At 38.5% G+C, this 17,577-nt stretch overlaps 1 protein-coding gene across 4 annotated transcripts in view; it reads left to right on the forward strand.

The window, feature by feature from the left end:
• Nucleotides 1–14,689, forward strand: part of SATB1 (SATB homeobox 1) — a 93,817-nt gene extending 79,128 nt beyond the window's left edge. For 3 of the 4 annotated variants that reach the window (XM_082307491.1, XM_082307493.1, XM_082307492.1), the window contains exons 10-12: nt 9,601–9,804; nt 10,308–10,403; nt 13,036–14,689. In XM_082307491.1, coding sequence (XP_082163617.1) covers nt 9,601–9,804; nt 10,308–10,403; nt 13,036–13,518 — 783 coding nt within the window. In that variant the 3' untranslated portion in view covers nt 13,519–14,689. The remainder of the gene's footprint in view (nt 1–9,600; nt 9,805–10,307; nt 10,404–13,035) is intronic. The other variant, XM_082307494.1, reaches the window with a different exon arrangement.
• Nucleotides 14,690–17,577: the final 2,888 nt, after the last annotated feature.

Here is a 17,577-nt window from a genome sequence, read left to right on the forward strand (position 1 = left end):
GAGGAAAAGTCTAACACTAAGCACTGCTCTCTCTAGGAGCTTTTCCCTTGTGGCTGTTCTTGTCCCCAACCTGACAGCAAACTACCTGAAAACACTCCTGTGTTGGTTCCTACCCTCGGCCAGCCAGGAGGGAAAAACCCCGTCTCTCCAGCTTCAGTTTTGATCCAGCCTTCCTATTCTTTTAAGTCTATGCCCCAAGCAACCATGCTACAAGTAAGGGTATTTTAGCTTTCTAAGGGCTTCACTGCCTTTATTTTTCCATGGGTGAGATATATGCTTCTGGCTGCTCCCTTCTCTTTTGCTGGGAGGTTTGTGTCTTTCACAGGTGTGGGTTTTAAAGATTTTTTTAAACTCCATTGAGGTAATGGGCGTTATTAATTTTCTATCTGTTTCTGTGGAGGACATCTGGAGGAATCGGGAGGAAAGTTAGGAAAAGTTTCTTTTCAATTTCTTTAAGACTCTCCTCACCCCTGGCATTATCAGAGCATTAAGCATTCTTCACTACGAAACTGAGAGCTGCAGAAGCCAGCTGAACTGCAAGAGACAAGTTAAAAAGAAATTTTCTCAGAATATTTAAATGTCTAATTCAATTCTATATGAAAACAGTTAGGCCGTAAAAATGTGAAGGGATGTCCGAGAATGGATTTGATCTGTGTATGTTTTGGAATGATGTCGCTTGTCGGAACGTCTTGTCAGCTGAACTGAATTTACAATGAAGTCCAAATATCTATGAGCATGTGATTTCTCAGTGTGTGGTAGATCTTCCCCTGATCCAAAATGAATTCTGGAAAGAAAAAGTGTATGACAGGAAGCCACGGATTTAAATTACTCCCTCTGGGAAATTATAATCTTTTAAAAAAAAATAAATCTAACAACGTGAAATATACATATATAAGTAATTACGGAAGTGACACTTTGGCCCTGTGGCCTTTTTACTGGAGGTCTTTCCCCCAAAGCAAATGTTAAATCTCTGTAAGCAACATAATAATAAACATTTGCAGTTCACTTGTAAATTGATAGTAGTAAAAAAGATTTTTAGAATTGCCAGGCTCTTTCTATTAAAGACTCTTCTCTAACTAAACTGCAGATATAGCTGCCATACAAAAATTGATTGCATGTTTAAGAATAAATAAATATGAGCTATTAAGGGTCGTGGTTGGATTTAGGGTTGTATTTACTTTCAAGGGAAGCATTGGTATTGCAGTGAAATCAGTACTTCTCTCTACTTAAATAAAAGATAAAGGGCCATATATTACTAGTCACCCTCTGTGAAACCCAGTGACCCACTTTATATGCCTGTACTATAAAAAGTAATGTACCAGACTAAGACTGACTTATTTAATAATTAGCAGTTGTTTTTTCTTGTTTAGATTTTTTTTTCATTGTTAAGTCCATTTTTGTCACGTGTATCTCGCGACTACAATGCCAGTTGAATCGTGTATGTGATAGAGGAAGAATCTGGAGTAGAGGAAGGCAGAATAAAGCTTCACCCACTGTTTTTTTGCATCTATTACTTTTTTCCCTTCTTTTTACATATGAATGTAGTTGCATTTTATGTAAGATTTTCAAAACCATGCATATTATGTTTTTGATTAGGGCTTGTGCCTATCTATCATTGCTAGGCAATTGAAGGCAATACTGTAAAAAAGATACATGTGAACAAGGGAAAGGAAAGGTGGAGGAAGCTGAGAGCAAAGAAACCAAGCTTGGGAGAAGCCCTTTATTTTGATTATTCAATTCCCTCTGTACTCAACTAAAAAGTTTTCAGTCAGTTTTAGAGTTACGGGTTAGGTTTCTTCTTTCCGTGAGCTGGTGGTACGTCTCAAGTGCTCATACACAGGGAATGTACCCACCAGTTTTGATACAGCCTCAGACCTTAATCCAACAAGTTTTTTGGTAGCATTGGGTCTTAGCCACTCACCATGGCTCCAGGTAGAAGGAGAGGTCTAATACAACAGACGAGACTGTGGGAGCAGTGCCACAGTTCTCCAGGTCATTTTGTTTCTGTACTTGTTTGCTGCTTATCATTGAATTTTAGAGGTTGCTTTAGCAAGTTCCCTTTTCCTATTTATTTGTTTGGATGTTTACAAGAATAAAAATATGTATTTAATTTTTAAGTGCTGCAGCTAGAGAGGAGAAAAGGCAGAGAGAAGAGGAGACGTTAGGAATCCTTTTCCCCTAAAATATCACCAAAAAATTGTGGTGAAACACTCTCGGTACCACTGCGAGCTGTTTGGTCATTTGTTTTTCACAACCCAGAGAAGAGGTGGAGGTAACGTCCAGACAGATGGTGCAGCAGAATAATAGGTTGGATAAGAAATTTAAGCAAATGGCATAATCTGTTTCAGTATTCTTCAAAGGAAGTTTTTCCTGGTAGCAAAGTTTACCTTTCTTCTGAAAAGCCCTATGAGGTTGTGGGGGTTTCGGTTTGTTTGTTTTGCTAAATCTCATCTATTATGATGGCAGATACAGATTTACTTAAAATTCACATCTGGCTTCCCCTTTCAATATTCTAGTAATGAAAGCCAGTAAAATAGATAAACCAGAAATATCTGGAGATAAAGGACAGCTTCAGGTTTCAAACTTTCTCTGATTTAGGGGAATGCTCAAAGGCAAAGCCTGAAACTTAAGGCTTATTAGTGTAAATAAAATACTAAGGCAACCATCTTTCTGGGGACATTTATTACCACTTTAGGCCACGTCTCAAGAAGAGGCATTCGTATTCTGGTGTCTCTACTTATCTTGTGGAACAGGCTGAAACCCAGCTTTTGCTTCTTGAATTCAAGATACACAGTTTTGTGAGAAAAAGAGGGAAATGCCAAAGTATTGAACATTCACAGTAGTTTTTAAAATTACTCGAAGGTATGTTCCTCACAGAAGTCAGTGCTGAAAATTACCTGAAAATATAAGCTAAACTGAAAAGATTTTCACTGGCAAATGTGTTGGTTAGTATCAAAAACTAAGTCTGGTAGATGATTAGTTTTCCTAAAATTTTATAAAAATATCCAGTGGCCTTTCTTTTAATGGGCTTCAGTTCTTCTGTGAAGCGTGTAGGTTGTTCAGCTTTGCGCAGGAGATAACCAGGGCAATTTATGTATTTTAGGAAAGATAAACCTGCCGTCAGAATAAATTTTCCTGCAGTCAGGAAATTCCAGAAGAGCATTTAAGGCTAAAAAGGACCGTTCTCGTCATCTAGGCTTGTTCCCATGTCTGAACCCACAGGTATTTCACCCAGAAAGAAGTCAGATTTAAGTAATCTCAGCCTGAAAATGAATTTTGAATTAAATGCTCTGTTCTTACCCTGTGGTGGGTGTTCCCTGCTGTATTTTTCTGGATAATACAAATGTAACGCAAACAGCATTTCCCAGATAAATTAAAGCAGTGTCCATTTTTACTTATCTGTTTGACTGAAATGACATTTGTTTATTTTGCTTCTCAATGCCATATGCATGAGCTTACTGATTCAGAACTCCCTGAATTTTCGATCCTGTTGAACACTGTGAGAAATCTCAGTTGAAGGGTTTAATGCGTTTTCCAATCAATGTGCAGGGGAAATTTGGCCTTATCAATTTAAATGCTGGAGATCCTTTCATTGCATTATGGAAGAATCTTCTCTAAGCAGAGATTATTCTTAAGAACTTCATAACATTTAAAGGTTAATATGTTAGGTAAAGAACAATATCTTAAGACAAACATTTTTATTACAGGACATGAAGGGATAGTTCTGATTAAATTACATGATTATTTGAATGGGAAAGAAGACAAAGTGCATCATTTCTTGCCCTCAACTTTAATGCCTTTAATCAAATAATGACCTTCTGGAAATAGTTAATTTTAAGCATTTGGAAAGATCAATACCACTTTGCCACCAAAAAATGGCCCAGATGATGAAATTTGATGTATTTAAAGTACATTTCACCCTTTTAACCTAGTAAATAATTTAAAATGCTTTCAGTACTCCTTTGCTACCATTATGTATCTCGTTCAAAGTATTATGACTTTTCCAAAAGCAACCTTTCTGTGCAATGAGCAGCTTACAAGTTTAATACTGAAGACTATGTGCATATACTGTAGTGGTGATGTCGGCCTTTTTTTCTTCTCTTCTGTACGTGGATTCTGTTTTGAAAAGAAATGGAAATATCTATGATGAACGCAGCCATTTGGAATGAAAATGAGATTTGTAAAGCGAGTTGGATGGCTTTTGAAGGGGGAAAAGTCAATATTTAAAGTTTAGTTCATGAGTTCTTTTCCTTTGTTTTGTCTATAAGCTTTTGTGTTAAAGGTGAAGGATTTGGGTTGCTCAGACAATTAAGAGCCCATTTTGCCAAGTGTAATTTCATATCTGTGTTCTATAAACTGAAGTGCCTACAGCATTGTAAATAAAAAAAAATTGCCCTCTATTAGCATGTTTGTGGGCAGATTAAAAACAGTCTTCATTAGCATAAGTAACACTTACAGATTCTTTTAAAAGTAGAAAATTATTTGCTGAATGATAAATTGCTAGCTTTATAGTTAGTTGCTGAAAATTTGCTCATTCAAAATGCTTACTTTAGTTTAGTCTACAATACTCAATTTTTTTGAGTTAGAAGTACTGTTTAATGGATTATGTACTTAGTCTTTGTTCACAGTAGATGCTGAAATGCAATTCACACTTTCTGCTAAAATGTTTGTATCAAATACCTCCCTATTTAGACTGATTTCTTTTAATACCATATATTTTTATTATACTATATGCCCCAGAGAATGATAAAAATAATCTTGGATATACTATACCAAAGAACTGTTCGTATCTTAGCATTGATACTCTAAAATGTTTTGCCTTCTTAGATTCAAATTACAGCTCTTTTAAAAAGTGTTGGAGTCTTTGTTACTTATTTTATTCATCATTTGGCAAATTGTTATCACTATAACAAATTCACCAAACAAAAGAGTTCAGTTGCTCCACCTTGAAGCCCTTTCTTCCCAGACTAGATGTGTTTGTTGCTGATTTGGAAAGCCTTGCCCAGAAAACATCTTTCGTGACTGTAATGCTACCCTCTTTGATCTAGTTTGGATTGGTATTTACACCTTAAGTGCAGATTTCAATTTCTTTTTTTTTTCTTTTAATAAGAAAGATACCAGAACGCAAGAATTGTTTGTTAGAAACTCTATGTGAAAGCACAGATTTTATTTAAACACAGCACAGGTCAGACTGAATAAAATAGCATTTGGATACATAGATAAAATACATAGATGCTTTCTTTAAAATAAGCATGCTCATGGGTCTTGCAGAGTCTAATGTTTGGCAGTTATCCTCTTTGCGCTTTTCCTGCAATAGTTTGGCAGTTCGGCTTTCACAGTTTTTTTTCCTCTAATGTCTTATGTTTCTTTACTAAATCCCTATCAGAAAACCAGACAGAAGACTCTTATTTATTTTAAATATCTTAGGTTTAGCATCTTTTTTTTTTTTTTTTTTTCACCATTTTCTTGCTTACTGTAGCAAGACCTTTGCAGATGGTACTTGGTTACTTGAAAGTGCATAACAGTATTTTCTTTGTAGCAGATGGATTTAAGACTTTTAGTTCCCAATAAATGTAGGTTTACAATACATAACTTTACAGGATTTGTGTTGTATATAACAGGTTTGAACATATTATCTCAGAATTCATCTGCATGGCATTTTCAGCTTATCCAGGGCCCATGCCAGTATTTTAAGTAATAGGGAGAGCATAGTGATTGATAGCAGCTAAAGGCGTGATTTTGAATAGAAACAAAGGTTTTAGAACAGAAGGTGTCAAATTAAACTTTGTCAGTTTGAAAAGTAGTAACATCCTGAAAGTTCTCCAAACATATTTACATGTGGCTAATGTTTATATTTTGCTTTGTACTCTCTTTATATTCAGTGTAATGTTGCTTGGCAAATTTACTCTGTTTTAAAATCAAGGTTGTTCCCAATGTCATTGCAGAGTTTTGGGGGGTTTGCCTTGCTGCATAGATGTATCGGCTTAATTATTTTAAGGCTGTTTTTTTAACGATATACTATATATGCTGTATAAACCAGTTGTGATCTAATCTGAGTTATAAATATTTCCTTATTATTTTGTGGTCCTTTCCACTTCCTGTAAGACTATAAAAGACATGAAAAAACAGTGGTCCAAGCTTTCCTTCAGAATAAATTGTTTGAACTAGACAGAAAAATTGCTCTAGACTTAAATGAGTGTAAGAGGAGAAAAATCAGCCTTGTTAGGTTCACTTGTAAATTCAACTGCATTAACTACAGCAGTTCATACTTTAGATCAAATGGAAACAAAACTTAGAAATTTTACATAACTTAAAATTCGCCACTAGAGAAGTCTGTATGATTAATTTTCCTAAAATTTACAAAACCAAAAAATCATACATTCTCATTTAGTTGACTTTCATGAATGACCTTTATGTCAGATAGAGAATTCTCAACCTGAAACTGAATTAAATAACTATAGTTTTGTTTGTTTGCTTTGAACCAAAAGAAAGCCTATTGGTATAAAATTTGTAGTCTCCTAACAAAGCAAACCCCTGTAGCCTCTGTAACTGGCCATTCACTATCTCTCCTGAGAATATTTCTGAGGTCAACTTTCATAAATATTTCCAGAAATAAACCATTTCAGGACAAAAAAATTGTTTCTATCCTTGCAATTTTAGAAGAATTCAGTTGCTTGTTTCCACGTTGCCCATCATATGTTTCATCAGAGTATGTCTACTTCTTTAAAAACATGAAGAACCCAGTGGAAAATAGACATTTTGGTAGAATAGCAGTCTATTCTGTGTACCATGTCAGAAGCATCTGATTACAGTATCTCAAAATCGCTGCTTCCCTGAAAGGCCAGCAGAGACATGCTTCAGGTTACAATTCATCAAATCATTTTTAGATAAGGAATTAGAAGTATTATTTCAAGGCAAAAGTAGTTAGAAAAATCCTGGAAATACAATGTTAGTCATCGTTAATTAATAAAAATAAGGTCTGATCTAGTAAACACGGAAACAGAAAAGACAGTAAGAGGAGAAGGAATTTCTTAGTTAACAAAAACTGTTGTTATAAAATATGTTTAATCAACATAAAATGTGATTGCTTAGGAATTATTTTTACTACTGGACTTTTAAAAAGAGTTTCCACTGTCTTTTTTCAAAAAAAAGCTGTGATCCACATGGTCACCAGACAAAATGTGTGCAGCTGCTAAATGAGTGGTGCAATTTCTTTTCCAGTTTGTCTGTATATCGTAGAGAGCTGTCATGGGAGGGGACAGGTTGTCTTGTCTTTTTTTTACTTTCACTGAACTGCCATGATAGTCAGCTCTGCTCTCTGTTTCACAACCATTAGGAAGAGGACCAACAGTTTCAATGTGAAGCAGCGCAGACTCCAGACAACCAAAGGACAATTTTTATGCTTCAGGGCAGGCTGTTTTGTTTTTTCTTTTCTTTTTTTTTTTTTTTTAAATTAAAAATTTTATAACTGTGTTTCAAACAAAAAATCTAGATTTGTTTCTCTCCATCTTCTTCTCCCTTCCATCCCCAACAACCTATGTGTTTTCTGATTGCACATCTTTTAACTTGCTGAAGAAAACTAATACTGCTGTTGAGCATAATCCAGCACGTATCCCTGTGGAAGCAAGGTGGGCAGAGAAGCACGAACAACATGTTGATTTTGTTAGGGGCAGGGAGAGTTCATACATTAACCTGCTAATGCATCCCAGGGTGCCTTACAATGGGGAGGAAGAATTCACAGACCCTTGCTACTCTTTTAAAAACATGCCATACGATTCTATCTGGGACAGGCTGTACATTATGTGTTCTGTATGAAGGCGTTCGGCCCAGCTTCCTACGCCCTGGGGCAATACCCGGCATCCACCCTTAGCATGCGGTCAAGGAATGGGGTGCGCTCCATCCCTGCGGTGCAAGGGGGCCCTTCTGCTGCCGCCATTTTCCTCTCTCTCTCCTCCCTCCCTAGCACACCTGGTGAGCACCTGGCGGACTGTAGCCCCATTTAAATTTTTGCTTTCTCAGCTCTGCTACCACCATTTCTCTAACATTTGTCATTTTGATTATTTCTATTTCTTGGGGGCATTTTCTCCTGTGTCATTTGTTCAGTTTTCCACTTATATCCAAGAGAATATACTTCACTAAATATTTTGTTATACAATATGAATGCATTAAGATTATTTGTTTACTTTCACCTCTTCCTATCATGGCAATATTTTTACACTGCATTTATTAACTTAGCTAAAGATATGAATGTCTTCAAGAAAATACATATCTATATTGTATCTGTGTATCTATTGTATCTAGTAGTAAACTAGTCTGGATAAACCATTTTTCAACTACCAGTACATATAAAAAGGATCTAAAAGCTTCTGTACATTTATATTATTTGTTGATTCAATAAAATGTCACATTATCTTTCCTACAGCATTAAGAAATAAAATTGCATGGACCTAGTTTTGAAAACAGATCCTTGAAGCTAAAAGAACGGAAGTATGCATGTTTTATATATGTAATATTTTGTTTCTAAATTTTAATATACAGAAAAATTGCTGCTGATGCACACTGTGCTAGCTAGAGCATTTGCACTCTTCTTTTAAAACTACCAGTGCACAATTAAGAGAAAAAATCCTCAATTAAATTTTAAGAAGACATAAAAAAACAGTTGTTAAATTTTCAAGATGAACTTTTGTGTCTCTTTTGGAAGCAAATTAGCAACCGCTGCAGTTCTTGCAGGCGATTCTGTAGCCAGCTTCATAGGATGTATCCCAAAACCATGTCTGAATTAGAGTAGGTAAAGTCTTGGACAACTTGCTGTCCTGTGATGTGGAAATGGTATAAAGAGTATATCAGAACCTTTGAGCATATCTTGCTCCACCTCAAGCCCTAATAGTGTACATAAAACTGAGAGACTGGTTTTTTCTGGGTCTATGAGAAAAATCCCCAAACAGATAATCATCTATTACTTGAAATAAGTTCACCTGCAGAGGCACCTGTACTTGTAGCAGATAGGAAGAAGATATTACTTGACTGCATCTAGTTAAAGGATTCCTGTCTTTTGAAAGGACATTAGGGAGCTCTGCTACTGCTATGATTTACATGAGGCAGCCCTACAGTCAAGGCAGATATTTGAAGTACTTTCTTGTTTTGAGTAGTAGTACCAGGATTTTGAAAGTTGCTCAGCAGACAATCTACCGGCTCCTGAAACACAGTGTCGATGCTCTCAAGTGGGTGTAGCCTTGCATAAAAGAAAATAGGCAGCAGAGAGAATATACTGGCATCAGTGGAACCCCTGTCCTGCGGAGGGGAGCGTGTAAGCGAATCTGACTTCATCAACCAGTTTGTTTCTAAGCAAACAAACAACAGTGTGGGACCAAGGGGAAGGTGCTTTCCAAAACGCTCACAGTTGGCAAGGGTCCGTGAAATAGTGTGGCAGCCTCTCAGTGTAACAGTGTTTGCTTTAAGCCCAGCCTTGACAGTGAAAGCCCTTTCTTACCGGGGGAGAGCGTGAGAGAATGCAGCGCCGCTAACGTACCCATTTCGCCCTCGTTTTGCCCCTGGTGAAGTGAGGAAAAAAACTAATGTTTTGCTGGTGTTATCTTCAAGGGGTGGCTCTGTGAGCTGTTACGTTGGAAAGAAGATCCCTCACCAGAGAACAGGACCCTCTGGGAGAATCTCTCCATGATCCGAAGGTTCCTCAGTCTTCCTCAGCCTGAACGCGATGCCATTTATGAACAAGAAAGCAATGCAGTTCATCACCATGGTGACAGGCCTTCCCACATTATCCATGTGCCAGCAGAACAGATTCAGGTTAGTTTACCTTGGCCAATCCCACAGAGCGCTAAGTAAATAAAGCTTTAAACAGAGCAAAGGAAATTAGTGTTTCTTTCCTCCTGGCCAGGCTAAATGCAGGTCTCCCGGTACAAGATAAGAGCACGCTGCCATCCGCCACCGGAGTTCAAAGGAGAGCGTGCGACCACCCACGGTTTTTGTTTCGGTTCGGTGGTTTTTTGCACACGTGCGTGGACGCGGTGGCGCAGAGGCACCTGCGTGCCGGGCAGGGCAAGCCTGCGTGCTGGCCGTCCCTGGCTAGAGAGGTGTCAGGACCGAAAGGCAGAGGCGTTTGGCACTGGTTGTCAACCGCCTTACCAGCAAAGTGGGAGGACCTTGTTGCGCTGCTGTTCAAAAGCTAAGCTCGAACCCTCAACAGCGGCGGCTCGCCCCGGGTAGGAGTGAAGGGAAGGGGATTCCTCATCCCACTTTAACTCCAGTCGAGGCTGGGGTGAGTCAATGTTTGTTTGTTTTTCCTTCAGAGCCCCTCTCCCACCACCCTTGGGAAAGGAGAGCATAGAGGCGCTTTCTTACCAGGCCTGCTGACCGCTGGACCTTGGCTGGGTGCTGCTCCACAGGTGAGCTGGCACAAGGGCACCGTGTCAGGGAGAGAGAGAAGGGGATGCAGGACCCATGCCACGGGGCTTGGAAACAGCTGCCCTCCGCTCTGGGGCAGCCCGGGCGGTGCCCCTTCCTCTGGGGGCTGCGCCCACACTTTGCTCGCATGGGCACCGCGAACCGGGAGCGTGGCTAGCCGTTTTGCTAAATATTGTAGCCCAGATCATCAGTGCGGACTTGCTCTCTCTGTAAGCTGGGGACTCTTTAATCCCTTCTCACGAAAGACCTGAGGTCAGCCTTTTAACTGCTCCCTCTTAAAGGGCAGATATTACCCCATGCTTTCCCAACCTCAGCTGAGACCCAGTGTATCATTTGTATTACCTATACAGAAAAATATTTACAAAGCTAGGAAGGATAGAGTTATCTTGCAGCCAGAAACAACACGAGTGTATATTAAAGATAAAGCAAACTGAATAAGACAATCCCTTAGGATATCAAGTACTAAAATAATTGTGAAAGCCTGGAAACTTGCTGTTTGATTTAGCAAAAAGAGAGAGAAAGATCTGTATTAAGTAATAAAACAGCACTTGTTTCAAAATGTACATTGTTTTTAATAAAATCGCTTCTTAAGGGGATAAAAGGAGAAGCTTATGCACAGTATAAACATTCAACCACTATGCCACTTACTTAGATTTTCTTGCCTTGTTGATAAAAGTTGTGTGTTTGATCTTGCAAATATTATTCACATAAGCAGTTGCATTGTAATCTCTTAATGTGACTTGTAAGAGTAAGGATTGGGAGATTGGGCCTGAGTTTTGTCTCTGCTCTTCTACATGGTAGTTGTTGTAAATGCATAAATATGTAGCTAAGACACAAGTTTTCAAGCTGTATATACAAAGCCTCCAGTCTTGTAAGAATTTAATGTGCTGGGAGTAGTCTTGAATCTCTTTGGGATTGAAGCCTTGAATGGGACTGCTCACAGACCATAAAACATGAAAGGATGTGAACAGGGATGAGGCAAGAGCCCCAATTCCACTAGCGTTTGTGTCAGATCTTGCAATAAGAAGATCACTTAAAGCAGTGGCTTCTAAACCGGGTGTTGAGACCTATGCAAAGTCTCCACAACCACGAGTGACACCGCGAAGTGGACAGAATTATAATTCCTCCAATATTTATACTATTCGTACAGTGTTTTGTGCTTCTTAGGGTCTGCAAGTGAGCTGCGACTGGAAGCTTGGAAACCACTACCGGCACACAAAAAATTGTCGAGGGGAGACTCACAAAGGGAAATGAAATGTAGTGATAGCAACTGCTTGTTTTGCTGCTGTTGTTTTTTAATAATAACTGGTGGTTTGTACCATATGACAAGAAATTTGCTGATCCAAAATATCTTACTAACCAGTGCTTCCTGTGCTGTGAAGCAAAAGAATTGTCAACAAAAACAGTGGCTGATAAATTTACTTTTGATTTTAAATGTGATCTTATAATGTACTGTATTCCAGTGGTAGATGAGAAAAACATTTCTGTCCCTGGGGCTCAGTGCCTCACCTTTTAAGAATGTTTCTGAATCTATGCTTGCAAAACTTCATTTTAAGCTCTTGTTAATTATTTACATCATGATTTGCTTTATCTTATTGTTCTGATGTGCATACTGGCTCATTTTTATTGCCTGAGTTTTTGGAATGCAGCATGTTCCCTTCCAATAATAATAGTGCAAGTTATTTAGAGCTTTGCATCTTAGTGCTTTATAAATATTAACTAAACAATCCCCAGCACAAACACAGAAGCAGGTAAATATGTTTGTTCCCTGTTTATACGTTGGGATACTTGAACACAGGCAAGACAGACCCTCTCTGAGACGGCAGGCAAGAGAGGTCAGAGCCAGAAGGGGAAATACATATTTCCTACCTCCAGATCTCTTTGTCCTTGCTGAGGCTGGGTTTGACAGCGTGACGTTAGGCGCTTCCAGCTAATGCATTCTGTTGTAACGTTTGCAAGTTTGACGAGACTTCAGTGCATGCTAAGGTCAGATCGGCAGTGGGATATTTCCACACTTAGCTAAAATGCTCTCCTTCTCCCTGATCCCCCCAGTCCCTTAGTCTAGCTATTGCTGGAGATTTGCAGCCCTTGTTTTTGGGCAGCAGCTGCTGCTGCTGGCAGAGCTCCTGTGCGTTTGCCCTCATCTGGCACTTTTCTCACTTTGCCCTTGCTACAGTTCTGGCTAAGCTGGTCAAGTTAATCCTATACTATGTCACCTACTTAGCATTTTGTCTTGTCTGCACTTGACTCATGGAGCATGTTCATTAAAATTTGTCAGCTAAACCGCACTGATGTCTCATCATTGGCGCTTTCAGTCAGACAAAGCCAGTGTTTTCCTTCCACCTCTGTCCATGTCCCACCGTCCCTTTATCCCTCGTCTCTGCTCACACACATACAGGCACATGCGAGATATGCATAGGTACTAACTCATATTTTAATTCTGGTTCAGCAATAATGGGCCTTTTTTTTTTTCTTTTTTTTTTTTCCTTTTTGTCATTTAAACTTACTAAGCCTTTGTTTATAGCTTTGCAATTCCCCCCCTGGATTTTCTTGGTAACACAAAATATGAGCAAGAATACACGTACAAAAAAAATGCTGTGCTTTGTCTTGCAGCAGCAGCAGCAGCAACAGCAACAGCAACAACAACAGCAGCAACAGCAACCAGGTCCCAGACTACCCCCAAGGCAACCGACAGTAGCATCACCAGCTGAAACTGAGGATGAAAATCGTCAGAAACCCCGACCGCGAACAAAGATTTCTGTTGAAGCCCTAGGGATCCTACAGAGTTTCATACAAGATGTAGGCCTGTATCCAGATGAAGAAGCAATCCAGACTCTCTCCGCTCAGCTTGACCTGCCCAAGTACACCATTATCAAGTTCTTTCAGAACCAGCGATATTATCTCAAGCACCATGGGAAGCTGAAGGACAATTCTGGTTTGGAGGTGGATGTTGCAGAGTACAAAGAAGAAGAGTTGCTCAAGGATTTAGAAGACAGCGTCCAAGACAAAAATGCAAACACACTTTTTTCAGTTAAACTAGAAGAAGAGTTATCGGTAGAAGGGAACACAGAGATTAATGCTGAATTGAAAGACTGATCTAAAAGTATTATTTTCTCTCAACAGTGCCACTGGTATTTACTAATGAAATGAAAATTCCATCTTGCGTTCTGTCAAAAACCTTTATTATTCATTGTTTGGCCAATGAATCTTCCAAAACTTGCACAAAAGTTGAAAAAAGGATAATGCAGACTGCACTAGATGTTTTACTCTGTTTTACAAACTGCTTCGCAGCAACAGATGAAGCGTTGAGGATTGTTTGATATTAATTTGTGTTCACTGGATACACTGTGAGTGTACCCAATAAGCATGATACCAGTGATTTTGATTCTGGAGCCTTCAGACAAGCATTACAACTTTTGTGATTTACTGTTTTTTGTTTCTGTTTTGTTCTTGTTTTTTAATTATTACTGTAGCACTCCACACTTGATCTTTGGAAACTCACATTTATTTAAAAAAATAAAATAAAAAAAGAGTTTGTTACTCTTGTTCTATTGTATGTTACAAAAGAACTATAGACTGTGGAATGCAGTTTAAAGATAACATATGCCAACAAATGCCTTGTATTATATGGCACTGCCGTAATTCAGATTTGTTTTCTTTTGGAAATAAAGGTCACTGTATTTTTTTTCCATTCTCATTGTTACATGGTTTTAAAGAAAATGAAAAAGAAAATGTGAAACACAATTTAGTCCTCATTATTTATTTGTAGATCCTGCAGCATCATGTTGTAATTAATTTTTTTGGAAGTTTCCGTTAAATGTAATATTGCTTCTCTTGTTATCATACTGATTTTTTTTCTATTTATAAATGTATTTTGATGGGCAGTAAAACAAAGTGTCTTAAAAGTTTTAAATAGAGAAAATGTGCTTTACACAGTTGCCTATAAAAAGTGCTCTATGTTATCCAAGCAATTCATACTATAAGCTTCACTCTTATTGTTGTATGCAATTTTTACTATCATGCAAATAAGCTTAGGTAAATAAAACTAATAGATCACCTTAGAAACTTATGCAATTAATGTGAAAATAATTGATGTTTGCAATGTGTCTTCCTTTGGTTTACAATCAATTTTAAAGCTACAGCTGTATAAATTTTCTGTATAAAGGTGTATTTCTTTTTTATGAGTTTATTGCTATGAAAACACCAGTTATTTTGTTACAGCTGGCTGTTTTTATAAGTGTATCACAATTTTCTTTATGCAGAAATGTTCTGACTAGGAGTGGTTATTGACTGTAACTACACAATTAAAATTGTTTGTATGGTATGATATGGCAGGGTTTGTCTGCGTATGTGTATATCTGGGAGGAATAACTTGTTCTTAGTGCACATTGTACCTTCTTGCCACCACTTTGAAGACGACATTTCAATTGTTCTCCTTTAAAATCACAGGCAGATTTTTTTAATGACCTTCTTAAAATTTGAATTTAGATAACATACTTCAAAAAGAAACACAGTTTGGTTATGAAAATCATAACCTGTCTTTTCTTGGTTTAAAAACTTGCCTGCCCAACAGAGATAGCAGGATATTATTGAGTCAAAAGGCTATCAGGCATAAACATATTTACAGTTCCTGGCAGTAATGCACTTATAATGGATACAGCTGGTTTTATTTTACACTAGAATTATGCTAACACTATTCCTTGCACTAATGTATAAACATTAAAAAAAACATTAATAGGCACAAAGTAAATAGGAAAGATGGGCTTTGCACATAGCAGCCCCCTTCTAAGCAAGATTATTTTTAGTGATCACTAATAAGGTTCTTGATAAAGCCATAGTAATTGGTGAGCTCTGAATTTCTGCAAGGCTCACGTCTAGGCTAGAGAGAAATCTGCAGCTGAAAGTTGTGAAGTACCCACTGATGTTCTGTTTTCCTAGGAGAGAAACAACTTGCACCCGGTGTGATTCGGGATTTGAATTCAGCTCAGCTCTTCTAAAATGACTAAAAGTTTGCAAAACTCAGGATGAGATTCAAAGGCCCAAACGACTCTTAGGTTGCAGCAAATTTCTCCTTTTAGCTCCATTAAGTTCTTTAGGAAGATACACGCTAGGCAACAGAGCAGGTTTTCATTCCACATGTTTAAAACTGCCGCAGGTTGCCCAGATCCCCTGTCGCAGCACCCTTGGGGTTCCTCGAGCAGCTCCCAACCGCGGCACCTCTGCGCTGCTCCCGGGGCTGTGCTGGGGCTGCACTGTGGCTTGGGCTCGGCATCCAGTCCAGTTAAAAGAAAAGAGCCTTAGTACCACTGTGAGAGGGAAACAAGCCTTAGGAGGGACACGAGTGTGTAATTTGGCATTGCAGTCCAAAGGAGGGACAGTCAACCCATAGTTTATGTTTTAAGTTTTTTGTGTTTTAAGTTTAAACCTTGCTTATGGGACTTGTAATAGCTATAAAGCTATTGATAGCCCAAAGCTATGCTGGTTGCAAAAGGGCAAAACCTAAGCCTAGTCGAGGGAAGCCACTGTGGTCACCATTGGATTTCTTTATTTATTTCAAATGGGATCGTGGCTTTGTACAGCCACACAGCCGCTTGGTGTTGGGATAGATCCCTGTTCACAGCCATGGGACAGGATGAAATGTAGCCCAGGCAATGCAAGCTGATTTGATAGGCAGGACAATACCACTGGCACCCGTGGGCTGGCTGAAGTGCCAAGTGACCATTACAATAGGGCTGCTTAAGGAAAAACAAAGAAACAAACAAAAAACCCCCAAAACCCAAAACTTTTAAACTAATATGTGTGCATGTGCAGGGTAGAATGGGAAATGAAGCAAAGACTTCCCTGGAATGTACCTCTCTTCATGCTAAAAGCTAATACATGCAGCACACCTAATACCAGAAAAAAGGGCAACAAGTCCAACACCCTATAAAAGCATAAGAAGAAATGTTTATAAAATTGTCTTTGCTATTTTGAAAGCAATTTCCTTTTCTTTTATCCTTTTAAGTTTTATGGGTGCTGAAGTAGAGGCCATGTGTGCTTGCAGATGGTTATTATAGCTGTTTCTTTTCCATTATCTTCGTTTTCCTTTCTCCTAGCCTGGCTGAGGTTATCTTCTAAGCAGTTCAGCCTCTGCAGTCACACATTACCTGCACAGAGGTTTGAATCAGTGCATTTTTGTGTCCCAGTGGGTGGGCTGTGAGTACCATCTTTTAACTTGGCCTCAGTGACCAAAAGCATTTTTGTTAAATCCCTAGCAGCATTTTCAAAGGTGATAGGGGTATTAAGGATCCCAACTTTATGGTGATGCGAGACATTTATACTGTTAGGAGTTAAGCTACTACAAGCATATGCCACCTTGACTCATGGACTGCTTAGACTACCTAGAAAATTACCTTATGTCCTTTTCTGTTCCTTTTTCTCCCCATCTGGCGTAATCCTACAAAAAACTTGCCATTTCTGCAAAGATTAAGAAATCAGACTGGACTTCTGTAACAAAGAACACAAATTGAGACATCAAAATGCTATTAGTTTGGAAGTTGTTAGTAGAACTCACTGGTGAGTAGGACTTCACTGAGGGTGTACAAAACGAGTATTTCATATATACTTAGCGAAGTATGGGGAAAGAATATTACTTACTAGGAACAAAATTTAAGCTGCAAAGAGAGCCAAATGCCTAAAAAAGAGGGAACTGAGTGCTGGGTGAAGATGGCAGGACTTAGTTTTTTCTATAAAACTGAAGTTAAGTATTTACCATGTTTTATGGTGTTTACCATAAAAAGTGGAGTATTTTTACTCCCTGCTGATTCCCATTAATCTATATTTAACTTACAAGATTTATGCGTATATGCTAGAGTCCCCAGTGTGTGTTTTTCAAGCCTGAAAGAAAACCAAAGAGGCCCCAGATTCCAAGAAGTCCATGGCTTGGGGACAGTCTCAAGCCCCAGTCACACATACAATGGTTGCTTATCCTTATAAAGACTCCCTATCTTACAATGCAGGATTTTAGATTTGTGTTTTGTATAGCTACTTTAAATGGGCCAGACGACGCAGAAAAAAATGTCCAGGTTTTAAAGTAAATTATTCCACTTAATTTTTTCTTTAAGTTGGGAAGGTGCAGCAAATGGAGAAAGAAGGGAAGGGTCCCCCAAACCAGTG

Source organism: Platalea leucorodia (genome assembly GCF_965183815.1).
Source record: "Platalea leucorodia genome assembly, chromosome: 1".
NCBI lineage: Eukaryota > Metazoa > Chordata > Aves > Pelecaniformes > Threskiornithidae > Platalea > Platalea leucorodia.